Source organism: Ochotona princeps, chromosome X (assembly GCF_030435755.1).
Source record: "Ochotona princeps isolate mOchPri1 chromosome X, mOchPri1.hap1, whole genome shotgun sequence".
Taxonomy (NCBI): Eukaryota; Metazoa; Chordata; class Mammalia; order Lagomorpha; family Ochotonidae; genus Ochotona; species Ochotona princeps.
The window spans coordinates 17,986,896-18,010,405 of record NC_080865.1 but is presented as its reverse complement, the minus strand read 5'-3'; the positions used below and the strand labels follow the sequence as shown (position 1 = coordinate 18,010,405).

The 23,510-nt window shown below is 35.5% G+C and overlaps 1 protein-coding gene across 1 annotated transcript in view; it reads left to right on the top strand.

Moving 5' to 3' along the window:
* The window catches only part of CFAP47 (cilia and flagella associated protein 47), a 206,610-nt gene that overhangs the window by 135,431 nt on the left and 47,669 nt on the right, over positions 1–23,510 (top strand). The window contains exons 47-55 of the mRNA XM_058658984.1: positions 1,605–1,748; positions 2,838–3,011; positions 7,713–7,824; positions 12,091–12,219; positions 17,446–17,543; positions 19,065–19,240; positions 19,558–19,665; positions 21,637–21,748; positions 22,922–23,026. Of these exons, the coding sequence (XP_058514967.1) occupies positions 1,605–1,748; positions 2,838–3,011; positions 7,713–7,824; positions 12,091–12,219; positions 17,446–17,543; positions 19,065–19,240; positions 19,558–19,665; positions 21,637–21,748; positions 22,922–23,026 (1,158 nt within the window). The remainder of the gene's footprint in view (positions 1–1,604; positions 1,749–2,837; positions 3,012–7,712; positions 7,825–12,090; positions 12,220–17,445; positions 17,544–19,064; positions 19,241–19,557; positions 19,666–21,636; positions 21,749–22,921; positions 23,027–23,510) is intronic.

Below are 23,510 nucleotides of genomic sequence, written 5' to 3'. Positions count from 1 at the left end.
CTGTCTATCCCTCTTCTCTGTATATCTGAGTTTCCAATAAAAATAAAATAAATCTTTAAAATAAAAAGTGCCTTCTGGTTCCACAAAACTGAATTATCCCGATGTTCCAGTGGCCATTATGTTAGGTTTTAGGATTTTAGGGTTCAAAGAAAGAGAGGAGGCAACTGCTGAAAGTAGAGAAGCTTTTAGCTAAGTGGGGCAGAATGGAGGAAGGGGAAAGAAAGATCCAGGTAGAGCCTGCGCAGACACAGGGCAGGGCATTTGAAACTAGGCTTCATTCCATTGAAGTAACAAGCAGAGTCCCTTCTTAGCAGCTTTGCCAGGGGAGGTGCAGAGCACTACAGGGACCCTGGTGAGGTGGGTGGGGATCTCCTTGGTGAAGTTCACAGTGCATTGTGAATGTTCCTAGGGACAGGGTTTTCCTGGGCAATAAACATTCACCTAGCCTTTAGTTTAGCTGCATCAGTATCGTCAGGCCTGAGGAATTCAAGCCCAGTGTTCAAACACCTTTCACTCTGCTCCAAATTGTGTTGTGACATTAACATTTGGTTAAGGTGGGTTCATAGACACTCAGAATAAAGAAAAATTGTAGTTTGACTGTTAGTCAAAGTAACCATATAGCTTACTTACAAAAAGGCAATGTAACAATAAGGAACTATAAGAATGACAGATTGCATTTATTCATATAATTACTAAAAACTAAGTCTTCTTGAAGCATAAAAATCTATTCTGATAAGATATGTAATCTGTTGTTTGAGGAATCCACAACTAGAACACTTTATTTTCCTTAATTAAAAATAAATCTTGTTCTCTAAGAACATTTTGTCATTTTAACAGTAAGTAGAAAGTCAGACACTGGGATATTGCTCTACCATTCTTGAATAGAACCATTAGGCAGTGCTGTTCTACATTTTAAAAAAGAACATGTAGTCACCCTTTATCTTATTTCATGCTTTTCATTGTCTTCCTTGACAAATATTACTTGCAAATGATGATTCTTAAGATATTTAAGAACACATTATGTACTTCTATGATTAAAAGGACCAGGAACTGATTTTTTTTTTCCCACACAACACCCAAGAGTGGTTGTTATAGAACCACCAAACTGTTCTACTCCCCTAACATGCAGAAAGCCAATCGCTGACATGAGGGTGGTGGAAGAAAGCAGGCATTTATTATAAAGGGCAGAGCAGAAGGGACAACTGTTAATTCGCGGGTTCTCTGAGGAGTTAGCAGTGAAGGTTCTTATACTTTAAAATTGGCCCAGAGAGGTACGTGATCACCTTACGTCCAAGTTCCTGGTTGGTCATTGGATCACATGATCTTCCTTTGATTGGTCAGTGATGCAGTGCTTTTTAGGAAATTTATGATGGCCAGGTGAGCTCCAATTGATCTGGGAGTAAGTCAATGTGGCAGTCACATCCTGCACATATCTGTAATTCCCCTACCCAAATCACTCTGGGACAATGCTGGCCGTTGATGTTTTTATCTATTGCAGAAGCAAAGGACTGCCTGAGTCCAGTGATTAGAAACTTGTAAGGTTAGCTGGATCACTCCCTTAAGTCAGTGAATTCTGATATTTTGCACCATTTTTCATGCTTTAGGTTAATAAAACACGCAAAGAATTAAAATGTCAAGTTATTATAGAAGGCGATTGGTTTGATGGACCTTCTGTTTTACACATGGAACCAGGAGAAACTGTACAATATCCCCTGACATTTAACCCCATTTTAGAATGTGAGATTCAGGTATGAACTCATTGTTTTTTCTTCCTCATACATTAGTATTTAAATAAATCATTATGAGATATGCTTATTTACATTTTCTTCAGAAAAACTGTTTTCTATGATATTTATATTTTTAGAAATTGAATATTTTATTTTGGAATATTCTGAAAGTAACAATGCCATTGTCATGTACCCAGACTTTTTATGCAATATGTAGAACAAAGTAAAAATTTTGCTCCTTTTGTTTCTATTCATTAAGAAAATTCATACCCCGGAAAATACTTTCCTAAGATCATATTTTTTACATGAAAGTAAGCATAAATATAATCGCTTTGTATTTGACAATTCCTATGTAAACTTTATACCTGTTGTGGTCTAGGTTTGGGTCAAATATTTATTCCTAGGGTTTTATTCTTACTTAAAAAACATATTAATCACAGCCACTGACATGGCTGAACCAAGTGGTAAAGTTTATTTAGAGGGTGAGGAATACAAACTCACATGGGCATTGTCCAGGGAGAGTGGGCCAAAAAGCAAAAGGATAAGGGAGAGAGAGTGCTACCTTCTGTCCTTGGAGTAGGTCTGCAGGAAGCAAGAGAGCTAGCAGGTACACAAAAAGCCAAGAGTTGGAGTGCCGTGATGAAGCACGCATGGAGGCACACAACTAAGACAGTAAGCTCCTTCCCAACATGGGCTTTTATGGGAGCTTGAGAGAGGGAGTGGTTATGCAACCATGCAACACCGCCCCACCCCAGGTACCAGGTGATGATAAGTGAATGTCATTTGGCTCACAGCTGGGCAGAAAGGAATACATAGGCAGGGGAAAATGTGGCTTCCAAATTCCTGACTGAACTAGCTAGCTGCCTGCCTAGACCTTACCAGAACTAGAGAAAGTTACATCTTTTAGAAAGTAAAAAGAAATAAAGAGCTTTTCTTTAGAAGTTTTCTAAGTGTTTTCATATACAGACTGGAAGTCAATGACTAATGCCTGTTTACAAATTCATTCCATTAACCAAAGTCAAGATTAATAACATAATAGAGGTTATTTGATATCAAACTATGACTCCTGTAGCGCTCAAATTAGGCTCTTTTTTTTTTTTCAATATATAGGGTAAACTTATCCTACAAAGTGAAATAGATGGTATGGAACGTTTCTTTGCCGTGACAGGAATTGGGAAAAAACCACTGGCCCTGGAGCATTTCATTGTGAAATGTCACGTGGGGGATGTGGTAAATAAATCCATAATAGTACCTAATAAAACAAGGACTATTCTGACATTCAAGGTAAGATTTACGTCATATGTATTTTATTTGAGGAAATACACATAATAAAAGATGTATTTCTTAATTTAGAAACAACCTTAAGGTTTTTAATACAAAATCTGTAGTACAAATTTACGAGTAAGTATTCTAGTATTCAACAGTACGAATAATTGTAGAAATGTAAAGAAATATAGAATTATTCACATCCTTAGTTTTTTGAAGTTCTGAAATCTGTGTTCCTCACATGATTTATTTAAAACAATCTGCTCCTTTTTTTAATCTCAAATTATATGTGCCCAAAAGGTCTCTCAAAAAAAAGTTTTAAACATCTATCCATCATAGGTACCTGAATTCAGTTTTAGAAGGAAAACAGGAGTTTTAGAAAGCTCTGGGTTTGCCCTAGTTTTTTTTTTTTTCAATTTTGAAAAATATGTGCTTTATGGTTTTGTTCCTCTTTCCTTACTAGATTGCAACTGGAGTGTACTTTAAAGCGTAAAAATTTAATCTTGGCTTTCTTTCAATGGCAACTGTTACCTGTAGAATCCAGTCCACTCTCTTTGAATTGGCTCCCACTGTCCTTCAAAAGTATATCCATGCTTATCTGTTCAGCCTCATCTCTTGCCAAGTCTGGCTCCAGCAATTCAGGCCTTTGTAGATTGTTCCTACGGGGTAGATGGGGGCGGGGAAACGGGTGGGATGCAGAGGAACACTTGGGTTCTTACATGAAAGAAGAATTTCCAATTCAGTGAGCAAAGTGGGATTTATTAAGTCAGAAGTCTCCCACTGCAGCAGTCAGGAGGAGAGCTCTAAGAGAGGAAAGACCAGAATGTTTGTGATGTTTTATTATTATTATTATTATTATTATTGGAAAGCCAGATATACAGAGAGGAGGAGAGACAGAGAGGAAGATCTTCCATCCAATGGTTCACTCCCCAAGTGAGCCACAACGGGCCGATACGCGCCAATCCGATGCCGGGAACCAGGAACCTCTTCCAGGTCTCCCACGTGGGTGCAGGGTCCCCAAGCTTTGGGCCGTCCTCGACTGCTTTCCCAGGCCACAAGCAGGGAGCTGAATGGGAAGTGGGAAGTGCAGCTGCCGGGATTAGAACCGGCGCCCATATGGGATCCCTATGGGATCCCGGGGCTTTCAAGGCGAGGACTTTAGCCACTAGGCCACGGCCGCTGGGCCCTGTGATGGTTTTTTAAACACACCTTCCAGGAGAGAAAAAGATGGAACAGCATCTAACAATCAATTCACGGGTTGAAAAAAAAACAAAAATAAAAAACAAACAGCAAAACCTCAAAGGTCTTGAATCTGTTAATCTTATCTAGCTTGCTCAAAACAAAGCCAAAGGTGTGAGTAGTAACTTCTTTCTATTCTCATGATAAAATGAAAACTCAGACACTGAAAGCTCAAGAAGCAAGGAGATTGCTTTCTCTTCATAAAGCTGGAAGCCCAGAAGAGTGGGAATTGGCACTTGAATCTAGCAGCTTTGGGGGAGGAACAAGCACTTTGTACCTTCTTAAAGAGACTTTACCACTTCTTTTCTATACTGGTGAAACTGCGAAGTCGGGAGTGGGATTATTCCAAAAACTACCTATCTGTGGTTTTTCCTTGGGGTTGTACTTTGATCTTGCTAAATGTAGCTTTGGTGGTGAACAAGCATCCTCACACTTTCAAAAAAACTTCCCCTTTTCCTCATTTCACCAGGGACATGACCCAGTCTATTAGCCTTGTGACGGCTACATTATGCTTCCTTTTTGTTGTTGTTGCCTGCAAATCTTTATCCACATCCCCTATCTTCCATCTCTCTCTCTCTATTTTATTTTGTTTTATTTTTAAGAAAATGTCTTAGAAGCCACTTTTCCAAAGAATACTTCCTACCAACTTGCATTAGAGAACTTTTGTTTGTTACTGTAGATCTTTTTTAACATCCCCACAATTGTATCTAATTTATCATAATGTGATTATCAGATTATAAATTATGAATTCATACAAATGACTAATTGTCAGCATGTATACAGAATAAGCACATGGCACAAGATGACCAGTCCTCCAGCAGTCTGGGTGTTATACAGTTTAGGGGGCTTAGAGGTCGAGAGTGGAGGGCAACTGGCAGAGCTGAGTTAGCTTTTCCCTACATTTTCAAGCTCAGAGGGCCTTCAGTTGGAAAGGAATACAGGGAATGAAGTGGGAAACAATACAGGGTGTGGGTTTGAGATGGTTTGGGGGATACAGGGGTAAGACTCTCCTGGGGATTGGGTCTGTTTTCACTGTTTTAAGGCCAGGGAGCTAAAATAGCTGAGCTAATATCATTATTCTGTTAATGGCTATACAAAGCCCACTTGGCAGTTTCCTGACTTAAAAAAAAAAAACCAAAACATTATCTAGGTATAAATGCCAAGTTCATACTTTTTCTCAAGATGTGTATGTTAGCTCCAGCCCATTATTTTCATTTTACTATATTCCCATCACTGTAAAAATTTGCTACTGACTTAAACTCAGTACATTATTTTCAAGTTATTTCCCTGTTGTATTTTTCATATGATGCTTGTGATGAAAAGATAAAAGGGATAAGTTCATAGAAAATGTGATGAAAAGATGAATTTATTTTGGTGTAAAAATTCAAATTTATATAAGTTTTCAAAGTGTTTTTGAAGACCTCTGGTATGTTTAAAAATATTTTAATATGAAAACTTTATCTTATTGCTACCAAAACCATTTGAAATTGAAGGTTGAGACTTCCTTAATACATAAAAGAAATTTTAAAAATCAGAGAATGTAACTGATATACAAGAAAAGTGGTATGAAATTTTGCCACAATGACAAAGTAGAAGAAACTATACATATGCATCACATAATGATGAGATATGTTCTGAGAAATGCGTCATTATATAGCTTCATCAATTATGCAAACATCGCGAATGAACCTACTTAAAGCTAGAGTATGGATCATTCAATCACTCCACATAGCCTCTTGACAGTGGTAAATACAAAATGTATGAGGTTACTGCTGGTGTAACATGACATACTGTTTATAGCAGAGTTTTTTTTTCACTTAAGCATATGAATATAGCTTAAAAAATAAAAACTGTATGCTATGTAGCATATATGAACTACTAGCATAGCCATTTATGAATATCATTTTTGTATTCGAAATATTCCATGTATGTGCTGCACTTTTATGACTGGTATATTTTGATGGGTTTGTTCACACCAGCATCACCACAAACATTTGAGTAATGCAACCTTCTATGATGCATCATTATGTAGCATCATTATCAGTGTCATTAGGCAATACATTTTTCATCTCTATTAGAATCTCATGAGACTACCATTGTAAATGGTTGACATAGTTACACAGTGCATGATTGAAGTTATGCAATTAGGAATATAGGAAATATAGAACTTCAAAAAAGGTGGACCAAGGTAGCTTTGCAAATCAATTCTTCCTTAAGCAATGAAAACACTGAAAAAACTGTCTAAATCAAGCTTTTCAGAGATTTGTACACTCAAAAAAAGATTCAAAACAATCTGACAAATATATATCAAACAGAAATTGTGAGTTCTGGTGATATCAGGATGATTTATGGAATTCTCACTTGGCTTGTCCCTATGTAACTCTCCTCAGCTGTGCTTTCCCATAACTGTAATATATGTTTAAACGAACAGCCTTGCAACTGAGAGAATGGACAGACAATACAGATAACAATTTGACCTGTCCTAGAGTTCTGTAGCAACACCTCACTACCAAGGTGTTTTCATTCTTTGGTTTGTCTTAGAGTGTTTTTTCAAAAAGATTCAGCAGCAATACTTTTTTATAGAAGCTGTCTGAGGCTAAAATAACAACAGTAACAAATAAGAAAAACTTGCAAGGAAGATATGAGATGTCTTTATGGGATTTTAAAACCTCTGAACTATCCCCTAGCAATCAAGTAAAGCACGTATTCATTTAGGGTTGTGTGTGTGCCCAAGGAAGATGTGAGAGGTTTTCAGTTTTTCATATCTACTGACATAGAGACACCACGTGCACCGGCAAGGATATAGACAAAATGGAACTCTTGGACACTGGTGTTGGGAGTGTAAATTCATTGAAATTAGTCATTTTGTATATCAAATTGCATAAGGAAAATCACATATAATCTGTATAGGATATTTAGTTTTTAAGTATCAATGATTTCTTTTTTGAAAAGCATATTTATTTGAAAGGCAAAGTTATAGAGAAAGGGAGGGACTGTAAGATAAATCTTCCATCTACTGCTTTATTCCTCAAATGGTTGCAAAGCCAAGACTGGGCCAGGACAAACTCAGGAGCCATGATCTCCATCTAGGTTCCCATGTGGGAGTAGAGACACAAGCACTGGGGCCATCTTGTGTTGTTAGTAGGGAGCTGGTTTGGAAGTGGAGCAGCCAAGGCAAACTCGTTGATCCCTAACATTGACCCCAGTATTAATTATCTTGATAGAAATAGCAACAGAAAACAAAAATCGTTCCTTTTTAAGTTTCTTTTTCTTTGTTCTGTATTTTTCGTAGGAATTTTCTCATATTTTTTTCTTCTACTGTACGTATAATTTCTCTGACTTGCTTTTTACTAAAAGCAAATACTTTTAATTGAGCAATTTGAATTAAATTTGCGTTTTTTCTATGCTTTCGCAAGTAACACTACATTAATACACAGAAAAAGCTTTCATGTTGCCATTTTTCTCAATTATTTCTTGTAGGTAACATCAGATCTTCCAATAGTGTGGGGAAAACAACAAATCACCATTGACCCAGATAATGTAATTCCATACGTTCTACACCTGTGCCCTTGGAAACGTGGTGTATTCAAAGGTATCACATCTATTAAAATATTATTACTAACTACCCTACACTAGGATGGAAATATTACAAAAAGAATATATATATGTGTATATGTAAAGTTTATATTTTCTCTTGCACGTTAGTGATCATCAGTGAAATTTAATTTTCTGGAGTCTTCCAAATATTCAAGTAAAATGAATACTGTGGAAAACTATACATGAATTTCTTTTTTGCAACAAAACAAACATGAATTTTAATCCATTTTTCCACAAACTTTTTGAAATTACCTTGTACATTTTGGCTATTAGGTTTCTAAATATTTGAACTTTGGGGTATGTATTTTATACCTAATACATATTATTAACTTTATTTGTGGAACAAATTCCTTTAAGTAGAACTACTTAGTTAAGGATATTTACATTTAAAATCCGATAATACTTTTAAGTATATCAATTTATGAACCTAGTAACTAATATCTATGAGATATGTGTTTACAGGTGGGCATTAGAAAAATCTCTACATGTGCTTTAATTGATATATGAAAAACAGGTTAAAATTATGCTGTGTGTGAAGTTTTCTTTCTTTGTCTCTAATATTCCATTATAAAAAATTACCCCAGGTCATAAAAGGGAATTACTTCGGGAATGAAGGTGGAAGATATTACTACATGGTTTTTTTTTTTTTTTTTTGGTTGTTGTTGTTTTAAGTGAGAAAGGTAAGAAGTGTAGATGATAGTGAGTAAACAAAGGAGTTATGGTTCATTAACGGAATTAGTCATCCTGTTTTGGAAAGACTTAATTACCTTACTATTAGCTTAATACTGCAGAGGAAATTATTGTAATGTAGGCATTTGAGCACAATATTAGAAGAATAGAAAGCATAGACATTAATACTTTTTCTGTTACCTGGAAATCTCAACCTGTTATTCCTGTGTACCTCAATAAAAAATTGTTCAAGTCTATAACTAGCAGAGAAGGCATAGTGAGTATACTTATATACAATTACTTATATACATAGTGAGTATACTTATATACTCATATACTTTCCACAAAGAGGAAAGTGCAGAGAGTAGACAGGATACCAACACCAAAACAACAGAAGTAAAATTTGAGAATGCCATCACAGTGATGTAATTATTACTATGTTGGAAGAACCCACCTGCCCATCCTCTCTCATTACTTCAAGTTAATAAAATTCAAATGATACTACAGGAATAGTTGAAACTATCTTCTGAAATATTTCTACCACTTTTGAGAAGTTTTTTTTTCATACAACTCATTAGTAAACCTTCATGTAATAGATTTGTGTTATAAGCCCTTTATAGAGCCTTTTACATGCATTTCAATGAAGTAATACTTTTAAAGATGTATTTATTTTTATTGGAAGTGCAGATTTACAGAGGGAAGGAAAGATAGAAAGAAGGTCTTCCATCCACTGGTTCAGTCCCCAAATGGTTGCAATTCAGTCAGAGCTGAACTGATCCAACCTGGAGCCAGAAGCTTCTTCTGGGTCTCCCACATAGGTTCAGGGTCTTAGGGTCTTGGACAATCCTCCCGGCCATAAACAGAGCTGGATGAGAAGTGGAGCAGCCAGGACATGAATCAGCACCCATATAGGACGCAGGCACTCAGAGGCTGAGGATTAGCCATTTGAGCACCAACCCCGAAGTAATACGTTCTACCATTTTATTAGTTAATCCAAATGTTATATTAATGTTATATTGAAATTTAATGTTCAAGTTTCATTTTAATTGCCAATTGCAGTTTTAACAGTTGGTGAGTTTTTTAATCATCAACTAGTCTTTCCTGAATAAACAGCTTCTCTAGAACATTGATTATTTTTCTTAAAACTCAATATAATTCATTTTCCTCTTCTATATTGAGGAGGTTCAAAACATTTATGGGAAGTTTAATTAGGAGATGATGTGAATTTTTCATGACTTTTTAAAGTTCCTTCATAGAAGGCAATGTATTCTTTTACTATAAGGAACATAAAAGGAACCTTAAACAGTGGGGGTATCATTGAATTGAAAATATTTTTGACCATATATCCATTGGTCTATGAATCCTATGCTTATAAGTTATTGGTATACGCTTGCAATGGGGAAATCTCAACTGAACTTGAGCTGTGGTTATGCAGCAAGGTGGAGGAATCCACCATGGTGGGAGGGTTTGGGGAGGGGTGGGGAGAACCCAAGTATCTATGTAACTGTGTCACATAATACAATGTAATTACTGAAGTTAAATAATAAATAATAATAAAAAAAATAAGTTATTGAAATAGACCTAAGGAAAAATAGATAATTCTACTTGACAGGTACATCAGTCAGCTTTTCTTTAAATAGAATATCTGAGACTACTTCTTGAGCAGAAGAAATTTGTTTCAGCTTATCTTTTTGAGGCTAATGGTTCAAGATTGGGTAGCTACGTTATTCTTGTATCTGGTAGATGCAAATAATGGGAGAGTGTTTATGGAACAAGGGTCACCCAGTAAGACAGGAAACAAGGAAAAAACACTCTCATTGGATCATGAAACACCACTCTGACCGCTTCATCCAATGCAATCACTTCCAAAAGGCTCCACCTTAAAATAGCAAAATTGAATCAAACCTCCTCCATAATCCAGGATTTTGGAGCTAAAACCTCTGGGTACACTGAGGAAGCCAAGTCTGGTGTAATCCATAAAAAACATGCTCTCACTGATTAAATCATGGTGGGTTTTTTTTTTTTTTTGGCATTTTATGAGCTAATGAAATTTGAATACTTATCTTCCCTGATAATACATAGACTCTTACACATGCTGTGTTAGGGTGACTCAGGGACCATGATCATGACTCTTTTCTGATTGGCTGGAGCTGGATTATAGGTTTGTTAATTATTTTAAATATTCTCATTAAATGCAAAAACAGTTACAATATGACACTTGCCTTTTAGGAATTCATATATGTGGCAATAGGCAGTTCATCTTGCTCACAGTACAGTGATATGTCAGAAGTTTAATCATGTCACTGTTTTAGAGGTTTATTTAAATTTTTACAAAGAAAGGAAAACAAGCACAAACAGGAAAAAGAGAGAGCGATATCTTCCATAAATTGATTTATTCCCCATTGGGCTGGGCCAGACTAAAACCAGGAGCCATGAGCTTCTTCTAGATCTCCCATGTGGGTGGCACAGTCCCAAATACTTAAGTCATCCTCCACTGCTTTTCTCAGGCCATAATCCAGGAATTGAGCAGAAGTGGAGCAGCTGGGACACGAACCAACCTCCATAAGGGATATTGGTATCATAGTCAGCAGCTTAAGTGGCTGTGCCAAAAAGCCTGCCCAAATGAAAGGAAATTTTAATTCCCATGTTTGGGGGTTTAGTGGGTTTCAAAAGAGATGATTGATTTTATCTAAACCCTGCTGTGTTAATGACTGAATGCATTAAAATATGATAGCTTGCAGGGCCCAGGTTGTGGTACGCCATCTTAAGCTGCTACCTGCAAGGCCAGCATCCCATATAAGCACTTGTTCAAATACGGGCTCCTCCACGTCTGATCCAGCTCCCTGCTGCTGCCCCTGCAAATGCTGCAGAAGATGGGCTAAGAACTGGTCCCTGAACCCATGTCAGAGATCTGGATGGAGTTCCAGGATCTTAGCTTCCACCTGGCCCAGTCCCAGCTATTACGGCCATTTGGGGTTAAGAACCAATGGATAAAAATATGGTTTCAGAATTAAGGTGATGTTGGACTGACAGAAAAAGTTTGGAAAGTTGCCTCCCTTTCTATTATTTTTAGTTGTTTATGAAGAATTGTAGTCAGTTCTGCTTGAAATGCTTTGTAGAATTCAGCAGTGAAGCCATCTGGGTCTGGGCTTTTCTTTGTTGGGAGGGCTTTAATTAATGATTCAATCTCTGCCTCAGTTATATGTTTATTTAGATTTTTCTGTTGCCTCTTGACTTAGTTTTGGCAGATGGCATGAATCCAGGAATCCATCCATGTCTTCTGATTTGTTGGGATATGGTTGCTTGTAGTGATTTCTGATTATACTCTGTATGTCCGTGGTATCTGTTGTTATGCTCCTCTTTTCATCTTTGATTCTATTAATTCTTGTCTTCTTCCACGTTTTTTATCAGTTGGGCAAGTGGGATTTCTATTCTGTTTATTATTTCCTTATTTTAACCCTTATTCAGATACACGTATTTTTACTTGGCTTTGTAAGTTTCAAGCCAGAATAATCTTAATACCTAAAGCCAATATTTCATTGTAGAAAATGAATTCCTCACTAATCTGACATCTTTCGCCTATGTGTTGCAGGTAAACTTTTATTTTCTGTTAAAACCAAGGAAGACGATGAGTCATCTGATGAGCTATATAAAGATATTGAAGGCTCCATGGAGACTTCACTTCCAGATCTTCCCCCTATCTTTGTTGAGGAAAACACAGGTAAAATTATTAAGATTGACCATTTCATGGTCAGGCTACATAAGTGTACATTATCATTCACCTTTAAGTGAACTATATACTTTAAATGCATGATACATAGGAAAGTTTGCATTGGTTATAGAAGAATGTTACTGTGTATAGTTTCAGGATTAACTCTATTTTGCTCACTTTCTCGATTTCTACTGTCATTACTGTCAGTAGATTATAGTGCTTCATGTTTAAAACTTATTCCCTCTTTATAAAGTGAAACTCTTAATATGCTTTCTGTTCTTAAACAAAAATACTGTAAGTTTCTGATAAAATATTAAGTGTACACTTACAGCAGTTATATACTTTTATTTCAATGTGCAACATAGCAATCTTCCTCAGTATGCTAAAGAAAATAATGTATTATAAACCTTTATTTGGCTACTGTTAACTGTCGTACTTTTTTTTTTTTTAGCAAAGTTCAAACGAAAAATGAAATGATATAGAATTGGAGTATTCAGGAAAAGTTTCCTAGAGAATGAATGAATGAATGAGTTGTTCTTTTATGGATTAGAAGCAGGGACCATAGAAACTGTTACCGAAAAAATCATTCAACTGGAATAAAGTTGTAGAGAAAAACAAGTATACACCAAAGAAGAATGTCTTATTTTAAAATCTTTTTGTTTATATGAAGGGAAGAGATTTTGTGTAGTTCATATGTACAGTGATAGTTTCCACCTTTCCTCTTCCATCTTTCCTTTCTTACGTTTTTCCTCTCTCTCTCTCTATTCATTTTGAATATGCACCCATACGAAATGCTACCTGCTGCATTTTAGCTAGTGGTTTTACTCACTATACCACATTGCAGGCCTTTTTATTTTTCTTTAAATTTTTATAATGACATGCTTTCAAGTTACTTTATATTTATAAGCTTAATCCTCCATAAATTAAAGATTCAACAAGTAGCAAGTAGAAAAACTACAGTCCCTCAAGAGTATAGGCAAGGGATATAAAAAAAAAATCTCAATGTCAGTTTCACTCATATACACAACTTTTTTTAGTACTCTATATAGTAATCATCACAAATCAGAGAAAACATCTGGGACCAGTTTATTTCTCTAAGTACAACTGGCTCCAATTGTATCCATTTTGTTGTGAAGAATAGAATTTCATCCTTTGTTTTTATTATGACTAAAATCTTATTGAGTGAATATGTAATAGGATTCCTCAGAGAAACAAACACATATAATGAGCTCTAACCAGTGAGTGAGAAAGAGACAGGATTTAATCGATTGTCTAATGTCAATGCGGTAACTGGAATGTCCAAAACCTTAAGGACAAGTCAGTAGGTTCAAAGTTTAGACAGAAGTTGAAATTTCCAGTTTTAGCACATGCTGGAAACTCAAGGTTTCTGTGGTGCAATCTTGAGGAATAGCTGTTTCCTTGAGCATCTCAGTCTTAACAATTAGGGCCTACAAAGGGTTGCATGAGGCCCATCATACTATGGAAGGTAACTTTCTTTACTCAAAATCCATGGACTACAGTGTTGTTACATTTTAAAAATAGATTCACGACATGTTGGCTGGTATGTGACCATATTACTAAGCATTATAGCTACTCAAATTAACACATGAACGTTAGCATCACAGAATGCTTGAATTGGTGGAATTTAGACAATAATTCAAAATGGTTTAGAAAGGAAAGAGCATTTAGAGCCAGTTAAGTCACTGCAACAGTAACATGGATTTAAAGTGAAGATAACCAAGTGTTGTTCGATGGTAATGGGGATAAAAAAAATATTATGGAAGATGAAAAACACCTCAAAGATTAGCATGGAATGACTGTCCGGAGAGAGGAAAATGAGAGGATTGATTCCAAATAATAATGAGGTTTCTTTGTATCTTGGTGAATAGAAGAATGATCACAATTTAAAACAATAATCACAGAAATTTGGAAGATTGAGAGGGGCCTGAATTGTGGCACTGCAGGTAAAACAGCTGGTTGCCAGTTCACATCCCAGCTGCTCCACTTACGATTCAGCTAATGGCCTGGGAAAAATCAGTGGAAGCTAGTCCATATGTTTGAATCCCTGCCACCCACTTGGGAGACCTTGATGAAGCTCCTAGTTACTGGCTTCAGCTTGGCCCAGTGATGATCATTACAGCCACCTGGAGAGTGAGCCAGTGGCTGGCAGACCTCTGTTTTGCCCTCTCTTTGCAACACTTTTAAAGTAAGTAAATAAATCTTGAAAAAAAAAATAGAATAAGAAATTCTTGGTGATTATAATGCTTAGTATAATTTTGTATTCCCTAATGTTGATGTGGACAAGAACTTTATATGGCATTATGCAGTTATCAAGTAAATCTTTGGATGTGAGACTAGGTGAAAAGAATAGCAAAATAGATTTAAAAGTTTAGGGCTTCTTTCTGAAACCATACGAATGAAGTTCAAGAATTGATGAATACTGTGAACTGATTATGGTAAGAATTAAACCCTAACCATTGTCTATGGTAGAAGAGCTATGAAGGGAAGGAGTAAAAGTATTTAGAATAATTTGGCAGAAAATGATGTTATGTTAATGCTGAAAAACACAATCATGTCTAATGAAAAAAATTAGGCTGCATGATGACAGAATGCAAGGATATTAACAACTGCAAAGATGCATCTAATAAATTACAAACAGCCCCAAGTTTTCAATCAAGCCTTCTCATATTCTTACTCTCACACAGGATCAACCTTTCCATCTCTTATAGTATCCTGGATCCTTTTTCACAAGTTACTCAATATCACATTTCTTTTCAGTTAGAGAAATTATCTAGTTCTCCCCTCATCAAACAAATGGAAGCAACAGCTAAATAGGAATTTTAAACCTTCCAAGTAGGGAAACGTGGAAAACAAGTCAGTTTTAATGAAAATCAGGGCAAAAGAGGCAATCTCACGCATTGTAATGGAAATTTGAATTGATACAAAGTTTTGAAAAGAACATTTACAATATGTCTAAAATTTTTTAAGAATTCCTCATTTCTTTTCATAAAGTGGCCCACTTTAAAAAGTTTGCCAGAGATAAAAGAATCTAAAATATGCACAAGATATTTTATGTAAGAGATCACATGCAGTTAAGCATCGCAGAATGCATGAATTATAAATTTAGACAATAATTGAAAATGGTTTAGATAAGGAAGAACAGTTACAGCTCTTATGTAATCTATTATGTTGAATAATTAAAGCAAATTTAATGGTGAATTTTTGAGTAATATGTGTATATTTACATAAAAGTGTATGTCAATGATATGTTCCCTGTGCATCCAGTATATTCATATATGTAAATGGCTATCCATATCCTTATAGCTTCACTGATATATTTAAATCAAGTCTGTAAATTTATATAAAGATAGAGTAGCTTTCATTTGATTATGAGATTTTAAGTGATTTGTATGTTTTTCAGGAATTTCTCAAATTACTGTAGTGAATATTAATGATTTTTATAATGAGAAGAATGTTTAATATGGTTGAACATTAGAGTTAATGTTCAGTAGTTATTATTTTTATATCCTGATTAATAAACTATCCTTATATTACTCTATGCATTTGATGCACATTTGTAGAACTGTAGGAATTAGATTAACGGCTTCAAAATGTTGCCACATATGATAGTCACAGCAATTAAAAATAGCAGACATCATTGTCCCCAGGGTGATTAATTTCATATATGAACTCTGTTGGTCCATGGTGAGCAAATATTTGGTTAAATTTAATTTGAATGTTTCTGTGAAAGTGTATTTTGAATGAGATTACTTTGAATAGATTACTTTGCATAATGTGGTTAAGTTTGAGTTTCCTCGCATCAGTTGAAAGTCCCAGTAAAACAAAGGCTGACTTCCTGTAATATATTGCAGAAGTTAGATTTACAAAGCTTCTATAAATGTGTGAACCAGTTTTTAAAATCTCATTCTTCTCTGAATACATGCACACACACATTATTCTGCTCTTCTCCTCAGAAAAGCCTTGGCTGATAAAATACCCATTCCACAGATGAGCAGACTGGTGCATTGCTTTGCCAATTTTCACAGGAAATTATCTAATTTGTACTTGAACCCTTGTATTCTGGTCCAGAGTCATTTTATTGCTCTCTGTACTAACCAGAGTCACAGAGAAATATCCTTAGCCATTGACACTGTTTCTCTGAATGTCTCTTATCACCAATTTTCTGTTTTTGATAACGAATTTAGTAAAATAGTATGGAATGGAATGCAACCAGATACAGAACAATACAGTGCAGTAAAACACAATGTCATGTAATATAACACAACACAGTGCTGTGCAATATGAAATAGTGAAATGCAATGCAAGGCAATGTGTTCATGGAGAAGATTTTTAGAAGATGGATTTGTGAGCTTCCCTAGTGTAGACCTGTTTTTTTGTAACTGGGGACTGTGAAGGTTAGTGATCTAGCAATAATTGTTCTTGAGATCTTTTAAACATTGCAATACTTAACATGCATACATTTGCATGTGTGAATATGCATACAGTTTCCTGAAATTTGGAGGACATGTTAAACCACGAACTAGTTCAACACTGAATATCAAAGAATATCAAAGAACCAGTACAGATTAAGGGGGGAACAGAAATAATATGGGCTTGATGCAAGCACAACCTCAGTCTGCAGGGCCTTTATGGGGATCACATATTCAGTTTCAGGGTGGACAGTGTACTTTAGACATCACCAATGACAAATTTGCTTTGTTCCCCCCCCCCCATGTGTAAATATCATTCTTACCACTTAGTCCCTAACCCATTCTGAGTTTTCCTGGGCAAAATTACTAGGATCCTTTTACCCACTTCCAGGAAACCTGAAATCTTACGTTCCTGACCTTTCTGCCTTGACTACATGTTTAAACTGTTGAAAATATACCTGTGGGAACTGAATACCTTATTTTTTAAAGGAATTTCTGTGCACAAATATGTGAATGATTTGTCAATTACCAGAAATATTTCTTTTTAATCATTAATTTTTGTCTTATAGCATGAATAAGTTTAACATAATGAGCTACTGGAACAAATACAGTGCCAGGAACATTTATAGGCTGTTCTTGTGGTCACACTCTTCTCTTAGTGTTCCCAGGCAGTAATAAAAGCAGCTTTTCATCCTTTCCTTGGCTTTCTTGAGAGTTTAAAAAATGAAAGTGTTTCGTGATTCTCAGATTTATATGTTATGAATGATATTCTGCAATTTATATTAAGAAATGTTTTGTTTTTCAGCTGATGATTTTAACAATTTAAAAATCTGGTATCATCTTGAAATACAGAGCTCTCCTAGACCACCCACTAAAGTCATGGAAATAAAATGTGTTGCTCTGGTAAGTACCTGTTACATGTTCATAGATTGTCTTTTTACAAATCACTTGAGCTATTGTTGCATACTAAATTACTATCCCTAAGAATATACATATCAAAGGATTATGTTGAAATAAATTATTCAATTATAGCAATTTCTTTTTTAAAATCTGTTGCATGGATCTTAACTGTATCTGGAGAATATATTTTTTGTTATACTGTATCCCATAGTGACTGCATTGATTGACATTCTGTTTCAAGAGTGACTAGAGTAAATTTAACCCCTACTTTTGATCCAGATAGTGATGTAAAATGAATTATTCTGGGTTGTATTTAAAATATTTTGGAATTCAGTGGTTTATTTTGATAAAGCTGTGGCATTTTCTTGAATGGACACTGATCTTTGACATTCAAATATCTAAGTAATAGACTAGAAACAATGTTTAGACCAGAAGGACTCATTTCAATTTTCTATCTTAAACTCCAGGAAAGATTTCTAGTGATTATGTAGCTGGTAATATTTTGTTATCCTGCCCTATCTCTTTCCTTTACGTTTTGTTTTGTTTGAGGCTAGGAAGGTTTCTAGCAGGCTAAGTATCGTAACGGTATTATAAAATATGTCAGCTTGCCTAGAAAATCACTGAACTGTGACATAATCTCATTATTGAGTTACTGCTAGAGCAAACACTGGAGAAATGAAACCCATAGTAACAATCGTACTGGTGACAAATATAGCTTAAAATTTTTTTTTAATTTTTATTTTGAATTTTTAAATTTTATGGAACCATTTTGTAGAGACTGGGATTTCCCCCCCATCAAACTCCCACGCCCTAACAGATTTTCCCCACTTTGCTACAATAGTATAGTCCTTCATAAGGAGTCGTGATTCCATCAGTCTGTTACTTAAGTGTGTCCCGACTTTGCTGGTACAATGTCAGAAATTTAATTCTGTGAATGGTTGCCTACCATCTAGTTCCATGAATCTTGTATAGTATTTACTGTTGAAAAAGAGTATTATTATTTATGAAAATTAATCAACGAAATATAAAAAAGTAATGATTATGAGATATATTTAATATTGGATCAAAAAATACAGGTAGGAATTGGTATGTTGATATAGCAGACTAATCCTGTCATGCTAACATCCCATATGGGTGTTGGTTCTAGTCCTCGCTCCTCCACTTCGATTCAGCTCCCTGCTTATGGCCTGAGAAAGCAGAGGACAGCCTAAGTACTTGAGCCCGCCCCTACACTCACATAAGAGACCTTGGAAGAAGATCGTGGCTCCCAGCTTCAGATCAGCTTAACTCTGACTGTTGCAGCCATCTGGGGAGTGAACCAGCAGATGGAAGACCTCCTCTCTATCTTTACTTTTCTGCAGTATCTGCCTTTCAAATAAAAACAAATCTTTTTAAAAAATTAAAAAAGAAATGAAAGTAAACCAAAAGGTCTCACAATGGTTCCCTTTACATTTGCTTCAATAAATCAATGACTCATTGTTGATGATACTAAAAGCTGATTATATGTTTGTTTTCTAATTTTAGGAGACAGTGTGCATTGAAATACCTATCACTAATCCAAAAAATTCTGTTGTTCATATGGAAGTTAAATTAACAAGTATTGCTCTCAATGGAGCTTTGGAAGTTACATTGGATCCACTAGATTATACCAACTATATTGTATGGTATTGTCCAGCAAGCACAGGTTGTAAAGAAGAAAGGTATCACCTGAGTCTGGTTTTATTATTAATATTTTGAAATTAAACTTTTTAAATGATCTTTTCTTTATCTATGGTAATCATTAAAATGGCATGTAAGAAATTAGCAAGACCAATTCCTACCATTTTATAAATGATGAAATTAAAACCCGAAAAGCTAAGCCACGAGCTCTTTCTCCACCCAGAATAAAATGTATCACAAAGTAGTTTTTAAATATTGCTTTTAAAATCAACTATATCTGCCAATTTGATGTTTTTGTGCTAACTTCACCATACAAACTAAAACCACTAACGGGGTTTTGTTTATTTCTCTCCACTAGTGTGATTTTTCAGCCTATAATGGGTGAAGAATTCTGGTACTTACTGAAATTTACTGTGGAATTACCAACACCAGTAGCCATGCCAGAAGTGAAGTGTGATCTTGGAAAGTAAGTTTTGTTTAGCAGGGAAAACAAATACTTCATACAAGACAAAAAAATCTAGCCTGCACTAGCATTGTTAGAATGTTGTGGCCATGTGAGTCCCAGGAAAAATCAGGAGGGATCCTCCTTATTCTTTTGCAGGTGTGCTTTCTTAGTCTTGGGGATCAACAGAGTTCAGCAGCTGATAGAAAAGAGAGAAATCTTACAAAAGTTCGGTGAAGGCAAAGTGGAAGGCAAGCAACAGGCAGCTGTGAACATGTACTGTGACAGTTGAGATTGTGTTGCCTTGAGATAACACACCATAGTTAGCTGCTTGAGTTCCAAATTGCATGTCTGGAACTGAATGTGGTACTGATAGTAAGTGTGGGTAATGAATGAAAGTACCTATTTTAAAGAGTTTGTGAACTAGAAGGCAAATTAGTGCCTTTGAGTTAGTTTCTTTCCCTTAACATACCAGAAAGAGTACTGAATTCTACCCATATAAAATATTCAGCTGTCATTCCCAGTAACTCATTAAGGAAATAATCCAATAGAAATTAACAGGAGAATAGAGGAGGCAAGATAAGGAACCGGAAGAAGCCAAGGATGAGCATGAGTGCGGGTTCACTCCTAGGCTGACCCTGCTGCACACAGTGACTTGTGTCTGCAAGGGTTTGCCCTCTGTCTAAGCAAGGGAGCTGCACCTTGTAATTCCCATCTTCTTGCACATGAGGTTGAGTATTTTACTACATGTTTAAATGTCATTTTAGTGCAACTTTTTGAAGTGTCTCAAATATATTTCACTATTTAATATGGAATGATGTTTCACAAAAAACAATCAAGGTGAACTTAGTATAATGACATTAGTTCCTGACATGATAATTCTTATATTAAAACTCATCAATTTCATTATCTTAGTTTTGGGGGGCTATTATATCAAGCACTATAAACAGGATGGTATAGGACAACATTAGCTGGAGCCAATGTGGCATAGTGGGTTAAGCTGCTGCCTTTGATTCCAGCATTCCATATGGGGCACCGATTTCAGTCCTGAGTGCTCCGCTTCAGATCCATTTCTCTGATACTGTACTTAGAAAAGCAATGGGAAATGGTCCAAATACTTGGGCCCCTGCCACCCATGTAGGATATACAAATGGAGTTCCAGGCTTCCGGATTCAGCCTGACCCAGTCCTAGTAGAAGGAAAATCTTTCTCCATCCCTTCCTTAATCCTGCCTTTCAAATAAAGAATTCATTCTTTAAAAAAATTAAATAAATTTATTGGCTAATGATTCTGGAGATTAGCAGTCCAAAATCATGTTACCATCTTGGCCATGCTCTTTCTGAAACCTGTAAAACAAAATCATCTTTAAAAAAAGGATTTATTTTATTTTTATTGGAAAGTCAGACACACAGAGAGGAGGAGAGACAGAGAGGATGACCATCCGTTGATTCACTCCCCAAATGGCCACAGCTGGAGCTGCGCCAATCTGAAGCCAGGAGCCAGGAGCCAGGAGCCTCTTCCAGGACTCCCACACGGTTGCAGGGTCCCAAGGCTTTGGGCCATCCTTGACAGCTTTCCCAGGCCACAAGCAGGGAGCTGGGTGGGAAGTGGGGCTTCCGGGATTGGAACTGGTGCCCATATGGGATCCTGGCGCATTCAAGATGAGGATTTTAGCTGCTAGGCTACCGCACCAGGCCCAAGAAAATCATCGTTTAGCTTCTGCATTTTGACTAGTTGACGTAGATGATAGATTGACAGCATTGTATTGTTTTTGTTCAATATATTCTAATATTTACTTCCGAATGCTGTTTGATCTTTATGTCTTGTATGCATGAATCAAAAACCACATAACACCCTCTAAATATATCCAACTATTATCTGTCAGTGTATGTTTGTAAGGATGCAATTCAACCCATAATGGTTATCAATTTCTTGAAATTATGATTGAAGAAATAAATGAATGCCACCAACTTACCACCTTTCTTTTTCCTCCCAGGTATGTTTCTCAGACAATCTCCTTAGAAAATCCTACATATGAAACTTTAGAAATGCGTGCAACAAACAGTAATCCTGCAAATTTTATTCTGGATATCAATAAAAATTCATCCGTAAGTACTTGTGGAAATACCCTGCTACTGTAGCATTTTCCAGTTCTTATTTGTAGACACTGATGGAGTATTAATATTTTAATTATTTATAAACTTTTGAATTCCTAAAGTTTTAAAATAGATTTTCTCTTCTACACATCTCCACTTGTATTTTAATTTATCACAAAAATGTTAATATGAATTTTGAAATTATATATGATAGATTTACTCATATCACTGAATTTTAGATTAATTGTGTTTAAATATTTTTTACTTTAGTGTTTACTTTTTTGCGATTTTTTTTCTACAAACATGCTTTTGAGTGGAGTGTTGTTATACACTTGTAGAGTTCCAAGAGGCCAGTTCTAACTGAGTCCTTCCTAAGGACCAGCCTCCCCCGTGTATTCTTCCAGACCAGGGAATAGCTGTGTTCCTCTCCGCTTCTTCCTCCTCTACCCCATTTTCTCATTCTTGGGATGTAGTGAAGGGTTTGCTTCTTCAAATGGTACATGGCAGAAAATATTAGTAAACAATAATTGACTTAACACATATGTCAATCATACTGTGAGCCTAAAAGTGTTGATATTAAATATATTATTTCCAGTGGAAGTTTGATTATATACAGTAGTAAAGCGCTTACTGTATGTGGTGGAGCCATTGACTTCCTTTACATCTGCATAGTCGTAACTCAATATAATATTGTAAGAATTCAACTTATTCCAGGTCCTACTTATAATGTGCATATGATTGAACAAAGAGAAAAATAACACTGCACATTAGAGAAGCATGGCTTACTTACATGTAGGCTTGGGAGCAGTTGCTTTGATTTGACATAATCACTGCTGCAACCGAAGTCTCTGGTGCCTTAACATGTTGCATGAAATGGATGATTAATGATGGGCTCTTAAGTTGAATAAATATTTTTATTATTGAGCTTCCTCAAACAGTTTAAATATTAACCATGCCTTTCTTTTTCTCTGTGATTCCATGTAGTCATTGTTTGGGGGAAGAGCATCACAAAACATGATCCTTTTACCAATATCAATAAAGCAGGAATAGTGAAAACAAATAATGTATTCAAGATAATATTTTTATTACACAAATCTCAACCCACATATCCTACCTCTCAAAGATTCTGCCTCAAACTAAAGTGTTTGTTTTGTTTCTAATTTGCTTCTTTCTGAATTTACACAGGTAACTTTACCTCCTCACTCCAGCAAAAGCTTAACAGTTTACTTTTATCCTTCTGGACTTGGTAGAGCTGGTCATCAAGCTTGTATCAGTTTCCACTGTAAACAGGTAAGGGTACACTTGAACCAAGTCAAGTTAATTAAATTTCAGAATCAATATATTTAAATCATCCAGTTGACATATTTTATAATTAAAATATGTTTGTTAAAAATTAAGAAAACTTTTGAAAAAGCAAAATATATTATGTATACACAGTCGTCTAAAGATATATTTTAAGTCTTTATATGGCTTACATAAAGGAGAGTATATACTCAGATTTAAAATACAGATTTTTTTTCACATTCAATTCAAATGTCAAATTGTAGGCATATACATTTATTTTCTGACTTGAGTTTTGCTACTCAATTTGCAGGGGACTTAAACATAAAAATGTATGGAATGCAATCTTACAAATGCTGTGTTACTTTTTCTATTCCTTCTGTATAGTGTTTCTGAATGATAATAAAATTTTAGTATACTGAATATTTTTTCTGCATCTCCAAATGTGCTACATGTTATTCAAAGAGTTAATTCACTCTTACTAAAATCTTAT